This window comes from Mus pahari, chromosome 7 (assembly GCF_900095145.1).
Source record: "Mus pahari chromosome 7, PAHARI_EIJ_v1.1, whole genome shotgun sequence".
NCBI lineage: Eukaryota > Metazoa > Chordata > Mammalia > Rodentia > Muridae > Mus > Mus pahari.
The window spans coordinates 78,794,692-78,821,472 of NC_034596.1; the positions used below are offsets into that span (position 1 = coordinate 78,794,692).

A 26,781-nucleotide genomic window follows, 5' to 3' on the forward strand; every position below is an offset into this window, starting at 1 on the left:
GCTAATTATAAATTTATAAACTTTTTTTTTCAGATTCATTCAACCACCACACCACGACCTTGTTTAAACAGTTTGTTTTGCTGTCTTTGAAACACGTGGAACTTTTTTTTTTTTTTTGCTTTGACCCTGTGCAAGGGTTTTTGTTCATCTGTTTGTTTTGGGTTAGCTTTGATTTGGGTTTTTGAAACGGTTTCTGTGTGTAACAGAGCCCTGACTGTCCTGGAACTCCTTCTGTAGACCAGGATGGCTTCGAATTTATAGAGAGCTACCTACCTCCGCTTCCAGGTGCTGGGATTCAAATCGTGCCACCAGCTACTGGCCCATGCAATTTTTTTTTTTTTTTTTTTTTTTTTTGTTAGCTAATGTTAACATACAGTTTTATTCAAGCAGATTTACTTTATCTTACTAGTCTCAGATACCTGTAAAAACTAGAGATGATATCTTTTAGGAGTATACCTTATACTGTAAAGCACCTCCCTTTCAAGTCATACACCATTTCCGCAGAGCTGGGATGGTCATTTGTGTTGCAGAAAAGGTGGTAAAATTAATAGTTCTGTATACTTTCAAGTAGATTTTCTTTTTTTTTCTTTTTTTTTTTTTAAACGAGACAGGGTTTTCTCTGTGTAGCCCTGGCTGTCCTGGAACTCACTCTGTAGACCAGTCTGGCCTTGAACTCAAAGATCCTCCTGCTTTTGCCTCCCTAGTGCAGATTAAAGACATGCGCCACCATGCCCAGCGAGGCAAATAAATTTTTTCACTGAAACCTTACTTGTATATAATTATCAGTTTTCATAGATCTATGCATTCTTTCCTGTTAGGTTTTACATTGGGTTGATCTGCTCATTCAAGTGATAAAAACATATGAAGGTCTTAAAATTAAAATGTTTTTTCCTTATTTGATTCCAGAATAAATTTTAAGTATGTTAGGAAAAAGAATAGTTACAATGTTCATGACAGTTTTTTCTCACATTTTAATGGGCACCTTTGTCAGCTGCTCTGTCTTGTTAAAATTCCTAAGTGATTAAGTAGGGTAGGCAATAACTGAACTTTTATAACTACCAGGCTTTTAAAGAAAATAGCATTGTTATATTTCTTGAGGCAGCTTTTCATATTAGTTCAGGCTGTCCTAGAACTTATTATATCACAGACTGCTTCCTTCCAATGCAATCCAAAGTGTTGGGTTACAAATGTACAAGTGTTGTGATGCTTGAGAAAAAGATTTAGGTATGCACAATTTCTTCTAGTGAGCATCAAAATAACCTCCAAAACAGTGCCCTAGAATACTGCAGATATTCTAAGCCCTACCCCACCTATCTCCTGAGGTTGTTCTTTAAATGTTTATTTGAACTAGCATAGTGTTTGTTTTGTGTAGTTCTATGTACTATAAATTATGTAATAACAAGTAATATTTTTTCACAGTAAAATTTTAAATACTCTGGTATTAATAGCACTGGTGGATTAACACAGCTTGAGCCAAAATAGATCTCTGTATTTTTTAAACTACATTGAAGAAAATAAAATGGCAAATACATATAAGCAGGCATCTAGTGTTTATGAGGTTTGTATATCCAACTTGGTATGGAGGTCTATGACTACAGAATAAAGATTTTTTTTTTTAAAGATTTATTTATTTATTATATGTAAGTACACTGTAGCTGTCTTCAGACACTCCAGAAGAGGGCATCAGATCTTGTTAGGAATGGTTATGAGCCACCATGTGGTTGCTGGGATTTGAACTCTGGACCTTTGGAAGAGCAGTCAGGTGCTCTTACCCACTGAGCCATCTCACCAGCCCCAGAATAAAGATTTTTATGTCAGAATGGTTACAGGTTTTTCTGGTTTTAGTTCACCTTTATATGTTTGCTTTTGAGAGCATGCCTTCTTTAATTCAAAGATTTAACCTACCTTTTTTTAAATTTGCTTTTATTTTTGAGAGACTAGGTGTAATTCCTTTACCTTCCCTGTGAGTCTTAAAGTGACCAATTTAAAAATAGTAGAATACCTGCAAAATAAATGATTAAAAACAAGAATGAAAACATTTTTCTCAAGCAATGTTTTTTAAATTACATGCTACATTACTCATTAGTTGGACTGATAGCCTTTATAAGAATTGTGTAGTAGCCAAACCCTCTTTTTTTCTTTTTCTTTGTAAGGGAGAGTTTTGCTCTGGCAGTCTTGAAACATCTTATTATAGCAGTGTGACCTTGAACTCACAGAGATCCTCCTGTCTCTGCTTTTGTGGGTGCTGGGATTAGAGGCAGGCACCCCCCCACAGCTAGAACCTTTCCATTTTAAGTCTACTTCTCACAGAGATTAATTCCATTGAAGTCCTTGCGTGTCCTTTCCCTCCCTGCTTCTGTCTCTCCCGGGCTTTATTTAGGCACCTGTCTGCCCTTGAAGCCCAGTTGTAGAACTCAGTATTTTGCCTTCACTTCCAAAATACTAAGAAACAAGTCAGACAATACTCGGATTCCTTTTTTCTTTTTTAAAGATTTATATTATGCATATGAATACACACCAGAAGAGGGCATCAGACCCCATTACAGATGGTTGTGAGCCACCGTGTGCTTGCTGGGGATTGAACTCAGGACCTCTGGAAGAGAGAGCAGTCAGACCTCTAAACTGCTAGGCATTCTCTCTAGCACACTCAGTACCTTTTTTGATAAGAAAAGGAAAAATGAATAGTTCAACAGCTTTTATTTTTCCTGACAGCTTTATGGTAGTTGTACCCAATTACCAAAATGAGGAAATTAGAAACTGAGGAGACGTACTTTGATTTCTAAGCGATGTTCTAAATAAAGGCAAATTTTTCATTGAAAGATGGGTAATTCTGTAGGAAATCATATTAAGTGTTTCTGTGAGCAAAAGTGAATTCTGATCATATGCAAATGTCACTTACCTTGGAGTCATTGGTAGTAAATGACTGGCCTGATTGACTAGGTCCTGGCTTCTAGTGACTTCATTCCTAGCCTCGCCTTGCAGGTCCCTCCCTCTCCTAATTAGTCCTTTCAGGTCTAGGACATTTCCTGGTTCTCCTCATTAGTTGCTACTGGGTTTTCTCATCTGCTTCCTGTTGCCAGGTTTTGAATAATGGGGAAAATAAATGCCACACTGAAGAGATTCTCAGTATTCTTTGGCACTGTTTGGTCATTCTTAGGTTTTAGTGTTTCTAGACCCTCAATGCTACATTACATTGAAAAAATAGAAAATTATTTAATATGTGCCTTTCAAATGTAATGTCTCAGATCTTATTCAAATGGTTAGAAGTGTGTGTGCCTCACTATTTCCATGGGTGCCTGAGTGGGATACATTAGCTTCTCTTGGCACTCTAAACATTGGCTGTCTATTTGATATTCACTGGTGGTTAATGTTTAATCACCTTTGCCCTTCCCTGGTGTCAGTCTTCCCATGTCTTTTATGAAATGTGTGTAGGGTGTTTATATCCCTAAAAAGGAATATAGAAAACAGAAGTCTCTGTAGTCTGCTCCGTTCCTGTCCCCCCTCCCATTCGAGGGTTGGCGTACTTTTTACAAGACTCTGTTGGAGCACTGAGTGTAAATACAACTGCCTTTTTTGTCCAGTAGACAATTCTCTTGCACATAGCTTTCATGAGTTTTATATCCTAGGTGAACTATGATTTGTTGTAGGACATTGAGATTTTTTAATATATACCAGTACTCCACGAATCTCTTTGCACAAAAATGTTTATGTCGAAATTGCTTCTCTGTATAGTTTACAGCACTTGCCATTCTACCAAATAGATCACAATTAATGGAGTTTTCAGATGGCTTTTAGTCTATGCTTGTTTAGCAAGTGTATTGAGCTTGTTCTGTGCCGTCTATCGTTTTCCGCATCCTTCCCGTATAAGTAAATGATTGAGGGAAAACTACCCCAGGGCATGGAACTAGGGTGTATGCTATGTCTCCTCCCAGCTGCCGTTCCGCTGGCGGAAAAGTATGAAGATTTTATGCATGAAAATAGTGAAGTCTGAGTGTTTTGAAGTAGGGTTGAGAATGCTGGGGAGAAAATGGGGATTGGATGCTCTACTATTTAGAACGAGCCCTTCTGGGAAATAGAAAAAAGGAAATTTGACCCAGTGTATCCCTGTTTGACCTGTAATTTACTAGGAATCCCAGTCCGGTTTCAACTCACTGTCCTGCCCCCATCTCCTCCTGATTATTGTGATTACAGATACAATTCCATCCCGATGTGTTTATCTCTACTGGGAGTAGAACCTAGTTCCTCGTGTGTGCTCCTTAAGCACATTGGCCGTTTTCTGGGTATTTGGGATTATGAATAGTTTCTCTTTTTTTTTTTTTTTTTAAGATTTATTTATTATATGTAAGTACACTGTAGCTGTCTTCAGACACTCCAGAAGAGGGAGTCAGGTCTTGTTAAGGATGGTTATGAGTCACCATGTGGTTGCTGGGATTTGAACTCCTAACCTTTGGAAGAGCAGTCGGGTGCTCTTACCCACTGAGCCATCTTACCAGCCCTTCTCTATTGTTTTTTGCCTAAGTGAATTGTGTAGTGTGCTGTTGATAATTGTCTCTCCGATTAAGGAAAATCTGAGCGACGTAAACATCAAGATAGGAAACATTCTCTGCTTTCCATTAGCTTGTCATTCGGGAAGACTTCCAGACTCAGAACCTAGACTAGTAGGATATTTCTCTGGTTCTGTTTACCCACCAATCGCTTTGGTTTATTGAGGGTACAAACAGTAAATTATATCCGTTTTGAGGAACTGTTCAAATAAGTACTGTGGACAAATGGGAAGTGTTGTTTTTAAAATGTCACTACAAAGAAAGGCACGGTGCCCCCTCCCCCCCCCACACACATGGAAACCGAATAAATAGGTTCCAGGCCATCCTTTCCTACAACGCACGAATCGCAGTCTCAACCAAAAACAAGGGAAAATGTCACTTGTCGACTGGGAGAACGCCAGACTCGCCTCAAACCCTAGAGAGGCCTCAGGTCGCACACATACTTAAATCTACGCGAGTGAATTAGGCCAGCTCCAGCATCCAGCCCTCGCGGCCTGCGCGCGCCGCCGGAAGCTCCGTCCCCTCCCGGATTTAGGGGCCAACGTCGCCGAGGCCGGAAGTTGCGACACGGGTGAGACCTCTAGGGCGGGGCCTAGGACGACCTGCTCTGTGGGCCGCGAGTGTTCGTCGGAAACAAAACAGCGGCAGCTAAGGCGGAAACCTAGGCTGCGAGCCGGCCGCCAGGGCGCGGAGAGAAAGGTGCGTGCCCAGGGTGTGCGGGGCGGAGGGTGTCTCTGCTGGTCGTGTTCACCGTCGCCTGCCCGCCGGGGGTCCGGGCCTGTGTCTCCGAGGGGCGCGCAGCGGGCGTCTCTAGGGATGAGGGGCGGGGTCCGGGCGGGCGGAGATCGAGGAACCCGGCCGGGACCTGGCTGAGAGCAGCCCTTTCCGAGCTTTGGTACCCCGGAAGTGCTGGCTTCCCCGGGCGGTCGGGAGCAGGTGCCTGGCGTCGGGGGTGGCCTCGCGGATCGGAGTGGAGCTAGAGATAGAGGAAGCGCCCTAGGCTGGGTCGGCTTGAACAACTGGTGAAACTCCGCGTCTCGGGCCCCCGAGTGTGTCATAGTCCAGAAGTGAGTGAGTGGCACTCGGGGCTAACTTCTCAGTGTCTCTCTTGACAGGCGAAGAGTCGTATAGCGCTTGTTCTTTCTTCAGAACTGTCATGATGCATGTGTGTTTGACGCTTTAGTGTTTGCTAGTTCTTCCCTTTCTCGTTTTCAAATGTGGCACTGCCGCGAACAGGTTTGCTTCAGGCACATCCGCCTGGTAGTGGAGGACGGAGTGCATAAGACAATTGAGATAAACTTTTTACATAACTAGGAGAAATGAGAGTTCCAGTCACAGAAACGTAGAAGAAACGGGAGAAGGACAGGCGATCTGTACAACTAAAGCATAAGATTGACTGGGTTCAAGTTTGGAGAATGAGAGCAAATAAGGAAGTTAGGAAGTGGTTTGGAAATACCACTTTTTAAGTGACAGCGGGCGAAGATGGCCTGAGGTCAGAGCTATAAACTGTAAACATGGGTCACTTAAGTAGATTTCCTGATTGATGTTGGAGCAGCGAACTGGGTGGACATTTAGGGAACTCAACAAAGAGCCAGGTAGAGGGAGGCCATTGAGGAGGATGAATGCAGAAACCACAATAGTGCAGTGTCACAGAAGCAGAGGAAGACGGAAGCTTCAGGGAGCATTGTCAGCGATTAGGAATGAAAGGCCTGGTGGTGTTTTAGAAGGCTCTCTGTACCATTGTACCCTTGAAAGATGAGCGTGAACTACAAATACTAGTTTTAAATGTTCCCACAGACACATTGTTAAAGGTAACAAGAAGCAGTTGAAGTTAGTCTTAATAATTTGTTAATCCAGTGTAGCTAACAGTTTCATTTTAACAGGTAATCAGTGTCAAATTAACATGTCTTCCCTAGATAGTTAGGAGGCTCTTCAGTGACCAGAAGCAACCCCTGACTCTACAGTATCCCCAGCACCTGGCACAGTGTTTTGTCTAAAAGAAACCTGATTCCTATTTGCTGCTCCAAGAATTCTTATTTGGTTTACAGATGTCTTTTCCAGTTCCCTGTTTGAGTGAAAGCAGAAAGAATTTATGCAAGTTAATTAGATGTAAATATTCATTTTAATTAAAATAATACTTGTATTCCATCCATTTCCACAGAAAGTTGACTCACAATAAAATAACTTCCTTACAGAATTATTAAAATAGAAGAACTCTGGGCGGAGTCTTTATAGTTTCCAGGTATAGGCCGAGCTTTTGGAGTCCCAGCTTCTCGGAAGGCTGAGCAAGAAAATCACGACCAGCCTCGATAACAGAGATGGTGAATGATGTAAGAGTAGAGGAAATTCATCCACCCGATCTGAACCTAGGAGAGCCTGTAGTCTGTGTATATGCTGTCTAGGTAGACAGTACAGATAAAGACTATGTTCTGTGGGTGTGATATGTATGTGTGTACACCTCTACTTTATATGCAAAGCTAAAATCTTTGCCTATGTGCTTGCAAATTCAGAGGCCAGAGAAGGAGAGTGGGTGCTTTTCTCCATTGTCCTTACTTTTAAAAAAAATGTTTTTTGTGTGCAGGGTTGGGGGGCTTCCATGGTAATATTCGGAAGTATGGAGTTAGTTCTCTCTTTCCACCTTTATATTAATACTGGGTACTGACCTTAGGTCTCCGGGTATGTGAGACAAGTATCTTTACTGTCTGAGCCATCTCGAGAGTTCCCTTCCCCCGCCCCCTGGGCCTTTTTATTTAATTTTTGTTTGTTTGTTTGTTTTGCTTGGTTTTTGTGAAGACAGGGACTGTCTGTGTAGCCTTGACTGTCCTGGAATTCACTATGTAGACCAGGCTGGCCTGAAGCTCACAGAGATCTGCCACCACACCCAGCTTAATTTTTAAAAACTTAATTGTATGTGTGGGAGCATGTGCGCCATAATACACAGATGTCATAATACACATGATCACTTTATGGAATCCTTCTTGTCTACGATATGTGGGTGCTGGGACTGAATTCTGGTTGTCAGATTCGTGTTGCACATGCTCATGAGCATCAACCTTATTTTTAAGGCACAGTCTCTTTATTGAGCCTGAAGCTGTTTCAGCTAGGTGGGCTGTCTGTCAGTCTCCTGGGAGCCTCTTGTCTCCACCTCCCAGTGCTGGGACTGTAGGTGCAGGAACTATGCCTGACTCAGATGTGATGTTGGGAATGTGAGCTCTGCTCCTTTTGACAGCAAGCGCTTTTACCCACTGAGCTAACTCCCTAGATCCTACTGTCCTGATATACTTTGAGACTGTTGGTGTGTTTCACCATAGACCTAGATGGATTTTACTCTTGTGATTCTAAGGCTCTTGTACTATTCGCATTATACTGCCTTGACAAAATCCAAAAGAAAATCCATATTCTAAATACAGTTAATCCTGAAGGTTTGAAATAAATTCTGAGCTGATTTTAGCTCATGTTCATTGTGTTTTGTGAGCCAGCCAGTTTTACCATTGTTTTGAAATAAGTTGCAGCAGTAAGTCTCCATAGCAGAGCTCCAAACCTCACAGCTTAGAGTACTTAAGTTCACTCAGGGCTCTGCTTCAGGGTGGAATGTGGCTCAGCTGGGACCATTTTGATTTGAGCATCTTATCATGGGGCCCAGGTTGAGGGGACAAAGCCTTTTAAACCACGCCACTGTCTTCTCAAGGCAAGGGCAGCTGCACAAGCCTGGCTTGTTTCTGCCAATGTCCATCGGCTAAGGTTGCATTGACAAAGGCATAGTATAGGAGCTCACATAAAGACTTAGAATAGGTGATGGATGTCACCCAGAAAGAGGCCAAAAAGCAATCTCAGGGGATTGGTTCTAGGACTTCCAAAATCTGAGGGTGCTCCAGTCCTTACATTTAACAGTAGTATTTGGGGGTAAGAATGTAGTTATATTCAGAGACCTTGCTTGATTCCTAACACTGAAGAAAAAATATGAACCAAAAATAAATCTATTATTTATAAATCCTCCGGTGTACTTTAAATCATCTCTCAATTATAATACCTACTAATGTAAATGCTGCGTAAATAAGCCTTATGTTGTGTTGATTATGAAGAACAATGAAACCTACGTGCCAATTGTTTTCAGTCTACCATCGATCGAATCCAAGGATCCTGAATTAGAAGATATGAAGGGTAACCATTCTTCCCTTGGGGAGACTGGGGGAAGGAGAGACTATTTACTGAATAATAATTGTAGCTACCACAGACGGTTCGCAGAGGTGGAGTGGGATGGAAAGAGGGAACAAACCGCCCTCGATAGGACATATCACTGCCCTTGCTCTTTTTAGTTCTGTTACTTTCAGAAAATATCTTGTAGGGCTGGGGGAATGATTCGCTCTCTATGCCTTATAGATCATGAGTCTGTCTTGGGTATTCCGAAGTCAAGTTCTGGAATACAGTTTAGGGTTTGCTTACATTCACTGTGATTTTTAGAAACCCAAGTAGAACAGAGTTTGATGGTACGCACTTTGTAATCCTAGCACTCAGGAGTCGGAAGCAGGAGGACCTCAAGTACAAGCATCTGCAAGACCTGTCTCCATAAACGTAGAAATACCAGGGCATACCTTTAATCACAGCGCGTGGGAGGCAGAAGTAGACGGGATCTCTGAGTTTGAAACCAGCGTGATTTTCATAGCAAATTGCTACCCAGCCAGGGTCACATACTGAGACCCTGTCCCAAACAGCCAGCCAGCCAAGGAGACAGATGACTTAGTGGTAGGACACTTTCCTAGTTATTTGCTTTCTACCAACCAAAATAAGTAAATCAAAATTCAAACTCTAATCAGAATTTGGGCTCCCTATCAGGGAGATGAGTAGGAAAAGCTGCATGTGGCGCGGGAGGGTGTGGAGGGTCCTGGAAAGAGAGGAGCAGCCTGTTTGCGCAGCCTGCCTGTCAGCTGTGATACCCTGCCCCAGCTTTCATGATAAAGCTTTAGTTTGTTTTGCCAGGCAACCTTGAGATCATGGGGCTTTCAGCAGGCCCAAAGGGAAGAGAGATGAGGGAATAAAAAAAGAAAAGCTGGATCTTGATAACTCTTGTCCTCTTAGAGCCAGAACATCACTTCGTGGGATAAAGAGCCATGTCACCGTGAATATGCCACCCACCTCCTAAACTTTGATCACGAAGTCTTTAAATCTGTAGCTCAGAACAGAACCCACTGTTCTGCTCCTCCTGCCTTGTCTTGTAGGCCACTCAGCTCTCTCTTTGGAGTATATGCATTGCTAATAAACTTTTTCTTAGACTATATGTCTGTGTCTAGTCTGATTCTTAACTCCTCCCCACTTAAAGCCAGGAAATGGGGCCCTCACTTCAGGCCATGGCAGCACTAGCCACTTTTGTAGGTAAATAAATCAAGAGCTTGAAAACTATTGATTTATTTATTTCCTTCCTCACACTTTGAAAGCTTTTTAGCACAACAGCCATTTATATATAGCAAAAAATAATTTTAGTAGTTTTTAAAGTGGTAGAAGCTGGGTAAGTGGCTTAGGGACATTCCACCACAAGCCCTTTGTGGTGATAAAGCCATGCTTATGTCTCACTGAAGATGTTTTTGTAGTGTATCAGTTTTGTTTACATTTGTCTCAAAAGTTAGAAAATGAGTTCAGTGTATAGTGAGATGGGAGAAAGTACCTGTTGGGTTTTTTTTTTTTTTTTGGGGGGGGGGTGGTGGTGAGGGAGTTTGAGATAGTGTTTCTCTGTGTAGCCCTGGCTGTCCTGGAACTCACTCTGTAGACCAGACTGGCCTCGAACTTAGAAATCTGCCTGCCTCTGCCTCCCGAGTGCTGGGTTAAAGGCGTGCGCCACCACTCCCGGCTACAAAGTGCCTTTTTTGTGTTTGTTTCTTTCCTTTAAAATTGTTTGAATTTCAATTAGGATCTCTTGTAGCTCAGGCTAGCTTCAGATTTACTCTGTAGGCAAAGATGAATGAACTTCTGACTCCTGCCTACATTCTTCTAAGTGGTGGAATTACAAGTGTCCAAACCATACTGGTTTATGTATAAGGAGGTTGAACCCAGGGTTTGGGTGTGCTAAACAAGTACTCTATGAACCAAGCTACATCTCCAATGCTGTGGGTGCTTTAGTGAATGGGAATTTCTTTTAGGAACCTATTCTGAAACTTTAAATATTACTCCTGAGAAGTTTTAGAAGTTCTGATGTTGGGAGAAGGTTTTCTAGCTGGATTTTATTTTTTCCTCCTCTATGTGGGTGTGTGTACATGGATGTGTGCTGGAGGCTGACTTGTAGAGTCTTTCTGGATCACTCTCCACTTCCTTCACTGAGCTATGGTCTTAGTCAAACCCAGAGCTCACTAATAGAGCTTGTCTGGCCAGCCAGCTTGCTTTGGGGAATCCCCAGTTTTTGCCTCTGTGTTCTGGAATGAGAGACAAGCCACCAGACCCACCCAGTATTTAGGTATGTTCTGAGGAATCGTATATCCAGTCCTCACATTGCATAGTAAGCACTTTAACCACTGAGCCATCTCTCCAGACCCTGCATAGGCTTCTCTGTGAAGCACATCTAAGCTGTGAGATTACTCATAGGCTATGGCTTTTCCTCCTCTTGTATATCTACTTTTGGTTTCCCGATACTAAGGATGGATCCCAGGGTCTGCACATGCTGCGCAAGCACTCTGCCACAGGGCTGCATCCCAGTTCCTAGTCTTTGTCTGATAGAAATTGTCATTGCTCATCAAAACAATGACTTCTCTTTCCTTTGTCTGACTGCCCAAATTGTTGTGCTTGGAACAACCCCAAAGCAGAGAAGCGTTTATCAGATCAGAACTGATAGGAAAGTTCTAGTAAAGAAAATACATTGTGGGCAGAAACAGGTAGTGTCCTTAAAAGGTAATAGTGTCTTTGTTTATAGCAGTCAAGAGACACATTACCTGGCCTTACCTTCTGAGCTATTTGTATGAGGTCCAATTTGAATAAGTAAGAGGTAGCCTGCTCATTGTCTTGGGTAAATGTATAGACTGGTCATGTCAAGTAAGCCACTCTGGACATTAGTTAGTCTCGTTGGGTCTGATTGTTAGTGAGCATTTTGGTTTTTTTTACTCTTGTCCCTTTTGGCCTCCTCATCTCCACACAAGTGTCTGAGAGAGAGGAGCTAGATGTCAGGAAGGTGCTGTCATGTGTCCGTCTTCAGTGGCTGTCCAGAAAAGAAAGCACCAAGATCTACATCCCTTTCCCTCCTCCCTCTGCCAGCCAGGTCCCTTCTCAGCTACTGGCTTCTGGTGTTCATAGCGCTCAGCCGAGAATGTTATCAACTTTGCAAGTGTCTTCTGCCATGCTGCCTGGGCAGTGGGGCATTGACCTTTTCCATCGATGGTTTCAGCTGTTGTTGGATCCGAATCAACCCCGTTTGGTCTGCTTTCTTTGTACCAGGAGTGTCTGCTTGTTCCATGACTTGGCCATGGCCTACTTCTGCTTCCGGGCTTATTCCTTCTGAACATAGTCCATCAGGCTCTTCCTGGGAATCATGTGATTTCTCTGAGTGACCAGAGGAGCCCTGGCTGAGCGTCCTCACCGCCTGGGATCTGGATTGGGGTTGTTACTCATTTGCCCCTTAACCCTCCACAGGCAGATTTGCCACCACCTTGATGTTTATGACATTCAAATGCAGAGTCTTCTAGAGAATTTTTTTGGGGGGTAAGGGGTTTGAAAGGTAAGGAAAGAACTCCCTGGAACAGGGGATAGGGAATTCAAAAGAGAGTTGTCCCTTCATGAGAATTTTTATTTACTTTCAGACATTTTTGTAGATTTATTTTATGTGTATAAGTGTTTTGCCTGTGTGCATAAATGTAACACATCTGTGTGCCTGGTGCCTGTGGAGATCAGAAAAAGACACAAGATGCCCTGAAACAGGAGTTATGAATGATTATGAGCCACCATGTGGGTGCTGGGTAGCAAACCTGGGTCCTCTGCAAGAACAGCAAGTGCCCTTTAACCACTGAGCCAACTGCAACACCCCCACCCCCCACCCTCCACCCTCTACCCTCCAGGGAATGGTACTAGGGTTTCTACTACTGCGGACAAAAACACACACAAAAAAAACAAGTTGGGGAGAAAGGGTTTATTTGGTTATACTGCCAGATCATATTCCATCATTGGAGGAAGTCAGGACAGGAGGTCAAGCAGGGCAGGAACCTGGAGGCAGGAGCTTATGCAGAGGCAATGGAGGGATGCTGCTTACTGGCTTGACTTACATGGTTTGCTCAGCCTGCTTCCTTACAGAACCCAGGATCACCTACCCAGGCATGGCATGGCACCACCTACCTTGACACACACACACTCACACACACACACACACACACACACACACACACCAGCCAGTACAGGAATAAAATTTTGGAGTGTGTGTGTGTGTATGGTATGTTTGGTTGTTTTGCCTGTTATTGTTAGGCAGGGTTTCTCTGTGTAGCCCAGACTGATTCAAAACTCAAGAGATCTGTCTGCCTCTGTTAGTGATGGGATTAAGGGGGTGTATCACCCAGCTTTCATGGGAACTTTTTTGGTTTTTCAAGACAGGGTTTCTCTGTGTAGCCTTGACTGTCCTGGAACTCACTTTGTAGACCAGGCTGGCCTCAAACTCAGAAATCCAGCTGCCTCTGCCTCCCGAGTGCTGAGATTAAAAGTGGGTACCACCACTGTCCGGCTTCATGGGAACTTTTTAAAAGAGTCAAACAGAATAATGATTATGAAAAGAACTTTGAAAATAGCATTGGGAGCATGCTAAAGTGATGGCTGTGTTATTGGTGGTTCTTAGAGGATTTGTCCCAGAACCCCCCAATGTGGTTCCTTATAATGGCTAAACAGACTATGTGAGCCTGAAACGACTGAACGGACACAGTCCCACCCATTGTAGCTTACCTGTTTAAAATAAATGCTAGGACTGTCTGTGCAAAATCTCAGGTTTCCTTTTATAGTGGGAGCATTGATGTTAAAGGTCTTGTAACTTTGTAAGCAGTAGTTTTGCTAGTAATAAAACAGGTGTAATATAACCTATCGGCATTGCTGTAAGCTCCTAGAGGCAGGAACGGTGTTTTGCACAGAATCCTGTATGTGGGTTTGGATCCTTTGATGCCAGACAGGGTAAGATGGTTGACTTCCTTGTTTTTTGAGACAGGGTCTTGTGAAGCTAGGCTGCTGTGAGTGCTTGGATTAAAGGCAAGGCCCAGCCACTGATTTTATTGTAAATGGATGGGTAAAGTGAGACTAGTACGTTACTCAGGTATTCTCACTTTCTGTTTAAATTTTGCATGGAGGGAAGGAGAAAGATGAATATGAAAGACTGTTTACAGTGGTCTCAGCCCTGTGCTCACCTTTGTCCTGCCCTTGGGTAATTAGTTGTGAGTAGTTCTTAAGAGTTCTCCAGGAGCCGGGCGTGGTGGTGCACTTGGGAGGCAGAGGCAGGCGGATTTCTGAGTTCGAGGCCAGCCTGGTCTACAGAGTTCCAGGACAGCCAGGACTACACAGAGAAACCCTGCCTTGAACCCCCCCCCCCCCAAAAAAAAAAAAAAAGAGTTCTCCAGGAAACCGAGTACTTCACTTTAGGAACCACTGTGAGCCAGGTGGTGGTGGCGCACACCTTTGATCCAGTTCTCAGTGCTAGGGGTCTCATTGCCATACCCTTAAAAAGTAAGTCTGTCAGCCAAAGGTCATGTCTGGTGAGTTAACCCATGTCTCTGGCTTGCAGATATTTGGTTGGTCCTCTGCCAGTGAAATGAGCCAATTCAAGCAGAATTAATGTATGTAAAGAAAGGTTTATTGGGAAGCCACTCTTGGGCAGATTGGTCTCAAGGAACAAGTCACCTTGGGGCAAGGAACAAGGCAGGGAAGTCATCATGGGGAGGGGCAAGAGAAAGGGTTTGCATGTAGGCAGGGAGAGAGAAAATGCAGAGAGGTGAAGGAGACAGGGGAGAGAACAAAATATTTGGATTATACAGGAAAGAACTTCTGGGGAAGGGAAAGTCCAGCTCCCTGGCTAGAAAGTTCAGGGTAGAGGGTTGGGTCTGCCAGGTAAGGGACTGAGGAGGGATGCTGGGAGAACCTGGAGGCCAGGTCTGCTTTGGTATGTAAAATACGCATCTTAGCACTTTGATCCGGGACTGAACCCCAACATCTCAGCCTTTTGCTGATAATAAATGAGTAAGGGGCATGTAATCCTCTATGTCTGTTTCCTGCTGACAGGGTGCATCATTCTGGTGGCTGTTGGTCAGGTTTGGGGAGAGCAGGTGGCTTTACCTGCTGTCCAGGTTGTGGGACCATTTGGGGCTAGCAACATGATGGCCTAGGTGAAGCACCTTTGGGTAGCTGCTGCTTTTCAGAGCTGTTCTGGATTCAGGTTCCAGGAAACACTTGGAGTTGGCAGGATGCTGGAACAACTAGATATGGTGGTTGATCACTTGGAACAGTCACTGTAAAATGAGTTCCTTTAGTTAAACCCCTCAGAGACCTGAGAAGGACAAATTTTACCTGAGTAAGCAGGAAGTGTAATTTAAATAGCCTAAGACTCAATTAAAATGACAGACTTATCCATTGCCTAGACAGTTACTCCACTAGGTTCCTGTGGCTGTCAATGGTTCTGAGAACAGAGGGCGTCTTTGCCCCTCTGGCCCTCTGTGGAGAAGGAACATGAGAGACCACCCTAACCTTGCCTTAGGCAACATGGGATAATTGTCTTTTATCCACGTTTCAGGCAGTGTCCTGACAGGGGTCAAGGTACTGTGGTGAATATGGTTGGTGTATCCACAATCCAGGTGGAGTCCTTCGTTGTTGAGCCCTTATCTTAGAGACCTTGGAGCAGGGCACTGCTGTATTTTAGAAATCTCTGTCTGTCGTGGTATATTTAAGCATCTTAAATGCCATATTTAGCAGATCTCTGAGTACCTGAGGACCACCTGTCTACCAGAAGTATATCTGACTAGACACGCTTCGCTTGTTTCTCGTTATCCGTCTTAGGCTTAGCCTTGAAAATATATGCAGGTGGGTAGATAAAGTTTGAGGTTATCTGCTCTACACTGTACCTGCAACGTTAAAATAAAGAACCTTTAAAAAAGTGACGAGATAGAGTATAAGTTTCAGAATACAAAGCCCAAGTTTTAACAAGTGTTAACAATTTAATATCTCTAAAATTAATACCAAGTGTGTTATTATTATGTTACAAGGTTTGGTTGTCAGGGCACCCAGCAAGGTAGTTTGTGTTTGGTTAGTTTGATTTGGTTTAGTTTGGTTGTTTTTGTTTTATTTTGTTTTCTAGAACCCAGGGGTATCTGCCAGCCATGTTCTTGTCCTTAATCAAGATGGTGGTGAAGCCATGGTTCCACCCTCTTTATCCCATGGTAAAGATGGCAACCACTTTGTAATCTTTCTGGCAGCGGGTGATTTAAAAGTAGCAGTCTGCTCCCTACCATCACTGTTGCCAGGGGGCTGTGGGTTGGGGGCGGGGCTGGGCGGCCTCTGGAGCTGTGGGGAGGTGGTCAGCTGCTGAAACTGTTGTGGTCAAGGGGCAGGTGAGAATGCCATTCCCAAGAATTGGACTTAGGGAGTTGCGACCAATTTGGATAAAATTTTCAATTTTAGATGCGGTGGCACCCATTCTTTTAGGCTTTGCCTGGGACCAAAGGCTCCATTGTACATCGTCCTGCACATAGCCTGGGGTTGTACAGTTGGGGTTGGGGGATTAGCCTCAGGTCAAATGTCTTTGAACCCAAGGCTCCCTGGCTCCAAGGCTGCTGGGAGGTGGTTATTCCTGGAGTCCAAAGTCTGCTGCTTCAGGGGCAGAGAAAGATGGGGGATAGGAGTGGTCCCCTATTCTCATGTGGCTGGGGCACCAGATGATAAGTTATTTCTCCACTGGTGAAGTGAGCCAATTCAAGCCTGGTTAAAGTCTATTAAGGCAGGTTTAGTGGTAGAAGCTCTCGGGTGGGCTCACTGGTCCCAAAGTGGGGAGGGAGACAGGGGAGGAGGGAGAGAAAGAGAAAGAACATGTGCACAAGGGAGAGAGAAAATGGAGAGGGGGCAGAAAGAGACCAAAATGTTTGGATTATGTAGGAGAGAACCTCTTGGGGACCGGAAGCCAGGGTAGGGACTGAGGGATGCTGGGAGAACCTGGAGGTCAGTTCTTGTCTTGGTATCTAAAATATGCACCTCAGCTGTTTGTCCCGGGTCTGAATCCCAACAGGTACGAGTGGATTTGACTAATTATGAGTGGCTTGATGAAATTCTATTTTATTCTTAATCCAGGAACCAACACAAGACAGCAGCCCTTCGAGGACCTTGGGCAGCTTGGAGGAGAACACATGAGAGAAAGGTTTGTTCTTCCAGAATGAAATTCGTGAGAGAGTTTAAAAACAACAAACGTAGCCATCTTAAAGCATAAAGTCCTGTTTTGTTTTTCCCTTTTCAGAATCGTAAGAGGCTTTGTTTTCTTTGAAAAGGTATTTCTGTCCAGCTGCTCTAATGACAGAGATACCCGCACCTTTGTCCTACTTCCAGAATGCACAGATGTCTGAGGACAGCCACTCCAGCAGCGCCGTCCGGAGCCAGGTAGTGTCAGTGCGGGCCGCTGCTGAGGCCGGGGCAGCCTTGCTCTACTTTGCCGAATGTCTTTTCTTGTTAAATGTTAAGCTGAGGAGAAATGTCAGCCTTGGTGCTAGGGGACCCCAAACTGCTTTTGTTTTATTCTGTTCTGCGGGGGAACTTATCCTCATATCACCCCAGCTGAAACTTTGTCCATCTTCCTGATATGTAAGGACCGCATGCTCCCCGTTATCTGTCTTGCTCGTACTCTTCTCTAGGAGGAAGTGAGTGCATTGTATTGCGTTTTCTGGTGCCAGCCAGTTTCTGACAGTGCTCAGTAAGTATTTAGTGACAGTGATTATACAATGCAAGGTAAACTGTTGTGAGTTCAGGAGAGAGGTGGGATACAGGGTATATACACAAACTCTTCACAGACCACACACACTAAATCTGTCTGTTGTACCCATGTTAGCTAAGCACTACTGACTGGAGGCAGACTCCACAGCAGGCCTAGGAGCTGTCTAAGGAATTGGTAGAATTTTCTGAGGTACAACCAGGATGGAGGGAAACCTTGACAAGGCCAGTCTCAGGTCTGCAAGCCTGCCTTAGGTGGTGTGCACGTGCTAGTGAAAGCTGTCATTAAAGGCAAGTCACAAGTGAGGATTAGGGGGGCCCTGAGAGATCGCTCAGGGGTTCAAAGCAATTCCTGTTCTTCCAGAGGACCCAAGATAGATCCATATGAGGTGGCTCACAACTGCCTGTTAACTCCAGCTCTAGAGGATGTCTTCTGCTCTCTGAGGTGTGTGTGTGTGTATCAAGATTGAGCCTTAAGCTGGGCATGGTGGCGCACGCCTTTAATCCCAGCACTCCGGAGGCAGAGACAGGCGGATTTCTGAGTTCGAGGCCAGCCTGGTCTACAAAGTGAGTTCCAGGACAGCCAGGGCTACACAGAGAAACTCTGTCTCGAAAAAACAAAAAACAAAAAACAAACAAAAAAAAAAGATTGAGCCTTAAGACTTTCTTTGTACTCTGAAGATTTAGAGTTCCTCACTTTCCCATCAGGAAATTGTAGATAATTTACTAAATAATCTCAGTACTCTCCTAACTTAAATGTTTTGGGAGGACCAGGAGTTTGGAGGAGCCTGCGACTAGAATGTAGGACTTTGAGTTTTAGAACTGTTATAATCCTGAACAAGTAGGATCAAGACTAAGCTGGTTACCCCTACCACAAGTATAATAAATTGAAATAATTTTGGAAAAGACTAACCAAGTTGTACTTAGTTGGCAGTCTCATGTAAGTTTAAGCACCATTATATGTTGTTAGGTGACATAGTGGAGACCATGTAAATCATCCTTTGTCCCACAGATCCCTTGTCTTTACCATGTCTTTTTAACCTCTTTAGCAGGTGCAACCACAGGCTGCAGGAGTCCAGAAAATAGTTTCTTATCTTGGGCTGTTATGCATTAATCTTACTTATGGTAAAGGGACTTGATGTTGATAGCTGATGTTTTTTTAAGACCCAAAGATTTCTAAAACTGTTATTGTATAATGTTCTAAGCATGTAAAGCAGTGGTCCTCAGCTTTCCTAACGCTGGAGTCCTTTAATACAGCAGCTCTTCATGTCGTCATGACCCCAACCAGAACATTATTTTCATTTCTACTTCCTAACTGTAATTCTGCTGCTGTTATGAATCATAACGTAAATATTGGATATGCAGGATATCTGATGTGTGATCCCTGTGAAAAGATTGTCTGACCCCCAAAGGGGTCCAGATCCACAGCTTGAGAACCACTGCTCTAGAGTGTAGCAAAAAAATACCCAACTTTATTAAAGTTGGAGACTGCATTATTTGGCATATAAGGCAATTTTTATTAAGATTTTTCTGTGTGACTCTTTTTTTTTTAAAGATTTATTTATTTATTATGTATGTGAATACACTGTTGTTATCTTCAGACACACGGGAAGAGGATACCAGATGTCATTGCAGATGATGAGCCACCATGTGGTTGCTGGGAATTGAACTCAGGACCTCTGGAAGAGTAGTCAGTGCTCTTAACCCCTGAGCCATCTCTCCAGCCCTAATGTTTCTGTTTTTTAAAAGATTTTCTAATGAGGAATGGAAGCGATGATGCATGACTTTAATCCTAATACTCGGGCCACAGAGGCAGGTGGATTTCTGTGAGTTTGAGGTCAGCTTACACGTTTGTCTGTATGACAGAAGAGAGCATCACATCGCCTAGATTGGAGTGAAATCTGATGTGGGTGCTGGGACCTGAACCCTGGTGAGAGCTCTTAACCCCTGAGCTCTCTCTCCAGCCACAAGGGGCATGCATGGCTGCCTAGTGGTAATTACTGAGAATGAGTGCGCCGCACTCAGAACTTCGGCGCAGGCTGCTGCCGCTGTTGGACCTTCTTCTTCCATAGGAAAGTTTACTGCTTGCTCTCTTTACATTGTTTCCACAGGGTTCTGGTAACCATGGCTGTCCTGGAACCTGCCATGTAGCTCACGTTGGCTTTTATCTTACCATCATCCTCTTACCTCAGTCTCCCATGTGTTCAGATATAGGCACGGCTACCATGCCTGTGAAAAACTTCTGGCTTTAATTTCTCTTAAAATAATACTATCTCTAAACCATTTTAGTAGTTCGTAAGATTTTTAATTTTGGAAACCCAGTATTTTTAGTATCAACTCATTTTAATGGTTTTTAAACACTTTTTTTCTTTTTTGTTTTCTGAGATAGGGTCTCTTTATGTAGCCCTGGCTATATTAGAACTCAAAGCTTATTTTAAAACTCCTTTTAAAAGATACTTAAACTTCATTTTGTTTATTTTAAAAGAGAGTCCATTCTGCTGTGTAGTTTAGACTGGACTCCTGACCCATCTGCCTTAGCTTCCCAAATGTTGGCATGATGGTTGACTGCTACTAGGCCCAGTTTATTTTAATGGGGCCTTGTTGAATTGCCCAGACTGGCCTCAATTTCAAGATCTTCCTGCCTCAACCAGAAAGTAAAAGCATGTGCTACTGTACCTCGCTGACAGTCTTTGAGAATGGCTTCATTGTGGAATAATTGCCATATGGTTAACTATACATAGAGTATTCAAAGTGATGATTTTTTTTTTTTTTTTTTTTTTTTTTAAGATAAGGTTTCTCTATGTAACAGTCCTATCTGTCCTGGAACTCACAGAACTCACTCTGTAGACCAGGCTGGCCTCGAACTCACAGAGACCCACCTACCTCCCAAGCACTGGGATTAAAGGTGTGCACCACCACTTCTGGCTCAATGCGATAACTTATAACATGCATAAATACTCGTAAAAATTCATAAGATCCATCGTAGTGAACAAAAGAGCAGGCCTCATTACCCCCAAGTTGCCCATGTTCCCATTGTGCTGTCCCCATGCCTTTCCCTACCCCTAGCAACCACCCTCAGGTCTTTTTGTCACCTCCCTCTGGGGTTACTCTTCCAGAAGTTATATAAATAGAGCCATGCTGGGCTGGAGAGATGGCTCAGCCATCAACGTTGAGGCTCACTCAAAATTAAATAGAATCTTACAGACCTTTTTGTCTGGCTTCTTTAATTAGCATAATTATTTTGAAATTGATGGATGTTGTGTCAGTAGTCTCTTTTTATTTCTGCCCATTATATGCTTATGCCATAGTTCTTTGGCCAGTTCCATGTTTCAATATTTGGGAGGGTTCCAATTTGACATATTACCAATAAGGTTCTGTGGATATTCAGTTACAAAACTTCAAATGGTCTTGTACTCATTTATTATGGGTAAATGCCTAAGAGTAGAACATAACCCAGTATTGCAGGCCGTGGTGAGCTTCTTGAAATACTACCAGTTTTCCAAATTGGTTGTATAACTGCATTCTTGGATTACTGTATGTGTCACAGCCACCCAACACTTGTCAGCCCTCAACGGGTCAGTCCTAAGCTTTCAGACCTTTAGAATGTATGTGCTAGCATTTCCTGGAGGCTTTAATTTGCATATCTCTAATGAGCAGTGGTGTTGGCTGTTTTTGTTTATCACACTGATGAACCTTCTCTGGTGAGATGTCTGGTACAGTGTGCAGCCCATTTTCAAATTGTGAGAACTCTTTATGTTCTGGATATGTAAGTTATAATACATACACTTTGCAAATCATTGAATATCAATGAAGTCCTTTTTGTCATTTTTTCTCTTGGAAATGTGGGGTTTCTTTTTTTGTGTTATTATCTATGAAATCTTATCCTGTTTTTTAAGTTTCTTTCCAAATCTTTTTTCCTTGTAGTTTTATGCTTTATAATTTATCTATTATTGGGTATCATGACACACACTTGTAATCTCAACTTATAAGGGAAGCTGGAGCAAGCCCAGCTCAAAACCCAGGCTCAAAGACAGCTTTCATTTAGATCTGTGGTCTGTTTTAAGTTGATTTTGTGTATGTAACACAGTATGGGTCAGAGTTTGTTTCTCTGTGGATATCCTTGATGAGCATTTCGTTTGAAGGAGACTGTCGTTTGCAGTAAAGAGTCTTTGTGCCCTGGCACACACTGGTTCACAGATCTGGCCTCAATCCTGTCCCACTGATCAGTTAGTGCTTGTACCAGCAACACGTTCCTGCTATTCCTGTAATTGTATGTTAAGTCTTGGTCTCACTGTTTAACAAGGTGGTTGTTATTTTGGTTTTGGTTCGTTGTAAAATAGTTGGGCCTGGTGATACACATCTTTAGTCCCAACACCAGGAGACAGGAAGCAGGTCTCTGAGTTCAAGGTCTACTGGTCTATTTACTTTGTATATTTAAGCCCTTAGAGGTTTTTTCCAATCAGTTTGCAAACCTTTCTTTTGAAAGGTCAGCTGGCACTTTGTGATTGCATTGATTCCCTTCCTGTGTTGTGTAGAGGATTTGTGGAACTGATATTTTCATAATGCTGGCCTTCCATTCCATGAATAGTTTAATTCTATATTTATTTAGGTCTTTTAACTAAAATTCTTGATTGTGGTAAATACCACAAAGTTTAAAGTTACCATCTCATCCATTTTGGTTGTTGTTGTTTGATTTTGTTTGTTTTTGTTTTTCGAGACAGGGTTTCTCTGTAGTTTTGGCTGCCCTGGAACTCACTCTATAGACCAGGCTGGCCTCAGACTTACAGAGATCCTCTGCCTCCCTGTTGCCAGGATTAAAGGACATGCCACCACCGCCTGACTCATCTTAACCACTTTGTACCTCATAGTTTACGATTAACCACATTCACTGTGTGCTCTAGAACCATTGAACCGCCCTGCCCACCTGCACGATGACAGTTATCTTTTCTGTTTCTTAGATTTTGCCTTCTCCTGGTTTGTTTACTTCACTCAGTGTGGTGCTCTCAAGAGTCCCCCATATCATCGTATGACAGGATTTCTTGTCGCATTGTTTTCCTTCCTGCTCCCTCCTGTCTTCTCTCCAGCACAGCCAGGACTACAGGTGTGCACCACCGTGTCTGCCTAGGAGCTCTTCAAGGCTGAGGAATTCTCTAGTGCATATTTATAATGCATTTTTTGGTATCCATTGTCAGTGGACATTTGGGTTAGACTTCTGCCTCTTCCTGGCTATGAAGGATAATGTGCTTCTGTGAATATGGCTGTGCACACTTCTCTTGGAGATCCTCTTTGCAATTTAGTAATTTAGTAAATACACTCAAAATGGGATCACTAGATTATATGCTATTTTTAATTATTTTGAGCGGGGTTTTGGTTTGCTCCAAACTTAATGACCTCCTACCTCAATAACCTGAGTGCTGGGAATATAGGACTATGCCACCATGGCTAACCCCACCTACCTCAGGAATACACGTGCTGCTCTCCTTAGTGGTTGTATCATTTTATGTACCAGAAAACAAAGTACGAGGGCCATAGTTTCTTCACATCACCGCTTGTCACTTCCTCTTTATTTTCCTAGAGCTGCATCTCTAACTTGGCAAGTCCTGTAGACTGAGGTACATCCAACCTGTCTTTTGAAGGGGTGTTTTTTGATGGTGGCTATCCTAGCAGTGAGATAAGCTTTGATATGTTCCAGATAGAATTTGCGAAGTTTCTTGCATTTGTAGATTCTCTGTTCTTTGCTGCTCATTCCTTTGATGGACTTTGGTGGTGGTGTAGTTGTTTGTTTTGCTTCTGTTCTTTAATCTCTCTTAGCCCTGTTTTGTAATTTCAAGAGTACAAGACATTTGAGGCAGGGGTCCCTAGACTATTCTTGGTTCTGTAATTCAGTGGAAGGCCTCATAGACCTCAAGAAAACTATAGTGTTCGCTGTTACAGTTGATTGCAGTGAAAGAATGCAGATTATTGCCAGGCAGTGGTGGCGCACGCCTTTAATCCCAGCACTTGTGAGGCAGAGGCAGGCGGATTTCTGAGTGCAAGGCCAGTCTGGTCTACAGAGTGAGTTCCAAATCAGCCAGGTCTACACAAAGAAACCCTGTCTCGAAAAACCAAAAAGGGCTGGAGAGATGGCTCAGCGGTTAAGAGCATTGACTGCTCTTCCAAAGGTCCTGAGTTCAAATCCCAGCCACCACATGGTGGCTCACAACCATCCATAATGAGATCTGACACCCTCTTCTGGAGTGTCTGAAGACAGCTACAATGTATTCCCATATAATAAATACATATGTTTAAAAAAAAGAGAGAATACAGATTATCATTGATAATAGAAGGTGGCACATCAGGCAGGACAGAGGACCCCTGCTTGAGATTCCAATGGATTTATGCAGACACTGCTTAATTCTCCTGGCTATAGCATGTGTCAACATGCTTGTAGTATTTTCAAACAGGGGAGCAAACTCAAGCCTCAGTGGCCAAGGTTTTTACTGTTAATGGTCCATACAAACAGGGTTGGCCTTAGTTTTCTACCCCCTTAAGGGGCCAAGCTAACTCTGTCCTCCTCATAGATCACAGTCTATGTTGCTGGTGTGTCCCAAGGCATCTATAAACAGTCCTAATAATATACTCCAAGGGCTTACAGATCCCTCCTGGGATCTGAGCAGGCTGGAAGCTTCTTTGCAGGTGCGGGGTTTAGAGGACCCTAAGACACTGAGTTCGTAGCTTTACTGTTCAGTGAGCCCTTAAATCTTTCTCACCACCTGGCTTGGCTTCTGGTGACTTTGCCGTACTGTCCAAAAGTAATCACAGCCCAGATTTCCCTTTGCTACCTGTTTATTCTTTGCAGAATGGCCCCAGACTGTAGTAATTGTGCTTATTTGTATCCCTTGCCTCCCGAGTAGCTCAGAAGTCCAGGACCTTGTCTGTCTCACTTCACTGCTTAATTCCTGGCTCCCAGTGACCCGTGTTCAAGTGACTGACATTCAGGCCACACACACACACACACACACACACACACACACACACACACACACACACTGTAGCAAATGCAGTAATCAGTACTGAGAAACTGAAACAAGTTTATATAACCGGGGAATGGCAAAAGACACAAATATAGTTTAATTTTTTTAAGTTTTTTTTTTTATGTATATGTGTGTGAACATGTGAGAGTAAATGTATGCCACATTCATGCAGGAGGTCAGAAGAGGGTGCTGGATCTCCTGAAACTGGAGTTTACAGGTAGTTCTGAGCTACCATGAAAGTTCTAGGAACTAAACCTGTCTCCTATGCAAGAGCCCTAAGTGTTTAGTAAAAATTAAAATTACACTGAGACTTTGTATCTCACCTATCAGATTGGTAAGAAATCCAGGCATTAGCTTCCATGAGTTGGCAAGGGTGTGGTGACGTTAACAATTTCCTACACTGGCAAAAAACATTAAACTGGTGCAATCTCTCAGAAATGAGGGCAGGTTGGCAAATGTAATAGAATTTCAAATATACCTTGATTCAGTAGTTATTCCTCAGAGAACTTGCTCTATGACTGTGTTGGGTAAGTATGTGTCTCTAAGTGACTAAGGAGGCCTTCCTTGCAGCGTTGTTTGTAAGGCAAAAGGTTGGAAGCAAATTAGATTTCCACAGTTAAAGATCAGGCAAGTAAGCACAGTGAATGTATACAGTGGCTGTGTGACTGCCTAGAAAGCTAAGAAATAGAAACATGAAGAGACAGGGACAGGGACACAGGACCTATAGTCTCAGCTCCTTCAGAGGCTGAGATAGGATTGGGCATAAGTTCAGGACTAGCTTGGAGGACAGAGTAACAAGACTGTCTCAAGTTGTTAAAAGGAAAAGAAGATGTCTTCGTTTTGGTGTGTCAACCTCTGGGTGCAGGAGCAGAAGCACAGCCTTGTTTAGAGGGGGCTCTGGGTTCCAGCTCAACTCAGTAGCACTCGGAAGAGACAGCAGGTCCTGAGCAGGGGACCTTCAACTTTAAGAAGAAAATGAGAAACTGTTGTACACTTTTTCATACTTTCTTTCTTTAAAATCATTTAACCTTTAAAATACGTTGAACCTTCTAAAAGTTGAAAACACAAAGACTAAGTACGGGCTAAGAGAAAGAGTGAGTGAGTGTGAGACCTGTGTGAGAGAAAACCATTCACACCGATTAGGAAGCCACGCATTCCTAGACCATTTTCAGCTTAGGACAGGGCAGGGTGGGGTCATGCTGTGTACAAACCAGAATATCCAGTGTAGGAGTGAGTGCTTGATCTATTCTGGCCTAATTAACTGTTCATACAGACAGATGCCAGGGCTGTGGCACTAAGAAAGTCACGCCTATATAACATTAATTCAACATTTAGTTAGAATTGTATTGCTAAACGCAGACGGCACAGTTTCAGCTGTTGACTCGATCACGTCCTTCTCTGGAAAAATAGAAGCCTAGTTTATTTCTGGTGTGTGTGTGTGTGTGTGTGTGTGTGTGTGTGTGTGTGTGTGTGTGTGTATGGGTGTGCTTTAGTCTTTATGACTTTGTATTGCTCACAGGATAGAGTCGCAAGTCCTTGATAGGGCAAATAAAGTTTTTTATAACCTGTCCCTAGAAGGAACTTTTTAAAAGAGCAGAGTTTCTAGAGCCAGGACCCTTTCTGAGGGACTGCAGTTTTTTTTGTTTTTTGTTTTTGTTTGTTTGTTTGTTTTTTCAAGACAGGGTTTCTCTGTGTAGCCCTGGCTGTCTATCTTGGAACTCACTCTGTAGACCAGGCTGGCCTCGAACTCAGAAATCCACCTGCCTCTGCCTCCCAAGTGCCAGGATTAAAGGCGTGCGCCACCACACCCAGCTGAGACTGCAGTTTGAACCGAAGGCCTTGCTCATGGTAGGTAATGCTTTACCACTGAGCTACATACCCTTTTTAAAATTTTATTCTGAGACCTGGGATTGCCACGTTGTCTTCAAACTTGCATTTTTCCTGCCTCAACTCCCTGAATACTGAGAATTGTAGGTGTGCCCGCCACACCCAGCTCAGAGTCCAGAGCTTACTGATTTCAGTATTGCTACTGCAGAGTTTCTGGGATACAGTAGAAGTCTCCCGATTACTTGTGGGACAGTGCCTTAGGGACTTTTCTGTTGCTATGATAAAACACCATGACCAAGGCAAATTATAGGAGGGCTGTATTTGGGTTCATTCTTCCAGGGGCAGCATAGACAATCACCCATCACCCATCATGTCAGGGAAGCATGGCAGCATACAGGCAGAGTGGCTGAAGCAGGAAGTAATAGAGACAGACAGACAGACAGACACACATACACACACACACACACACACACACACACACACACACACACACA

General features: G+C 43.3%; 1 protein-coding gene across 2 annotated transcripts in view; it reads left to right on the plus strand.

Annotated features, from left to right (window-relative positions):
• The first annotated feature begins 5,102 nt into the window (after positions 1–5,102).
• Psen1 (presenilin 1) overlaps positions 5,103–26,781 on the plus strand; it is a 46,072-nt gene continuing 24,393 nt past the window's right edge. Inside the window, exons 1-3 of one of the 2 annotated variants that reach the window (XM_021201691.2) lie at positions 5,103–5,243; positions 16,818–16,884; positions 16,981–17,120. In XM_021201691.2, the coding sequence (XP_021057350.1) occupies positions 17,034–17,120 (87 nt within the window). In that variant the 5' untranslated portion in view covers positions 5,103–5,243; positions 16,818–16,884; positions 16,981–17,033. Of the gene's footprint in view, positions 5,244–5,464; positions 5,612–16,817; positions 16,885–16,980; positions 17,121–26,781 lie in introns of those variants that run through there. The other variant, XM_029540779.1, reaches the window with a different exon arrangement.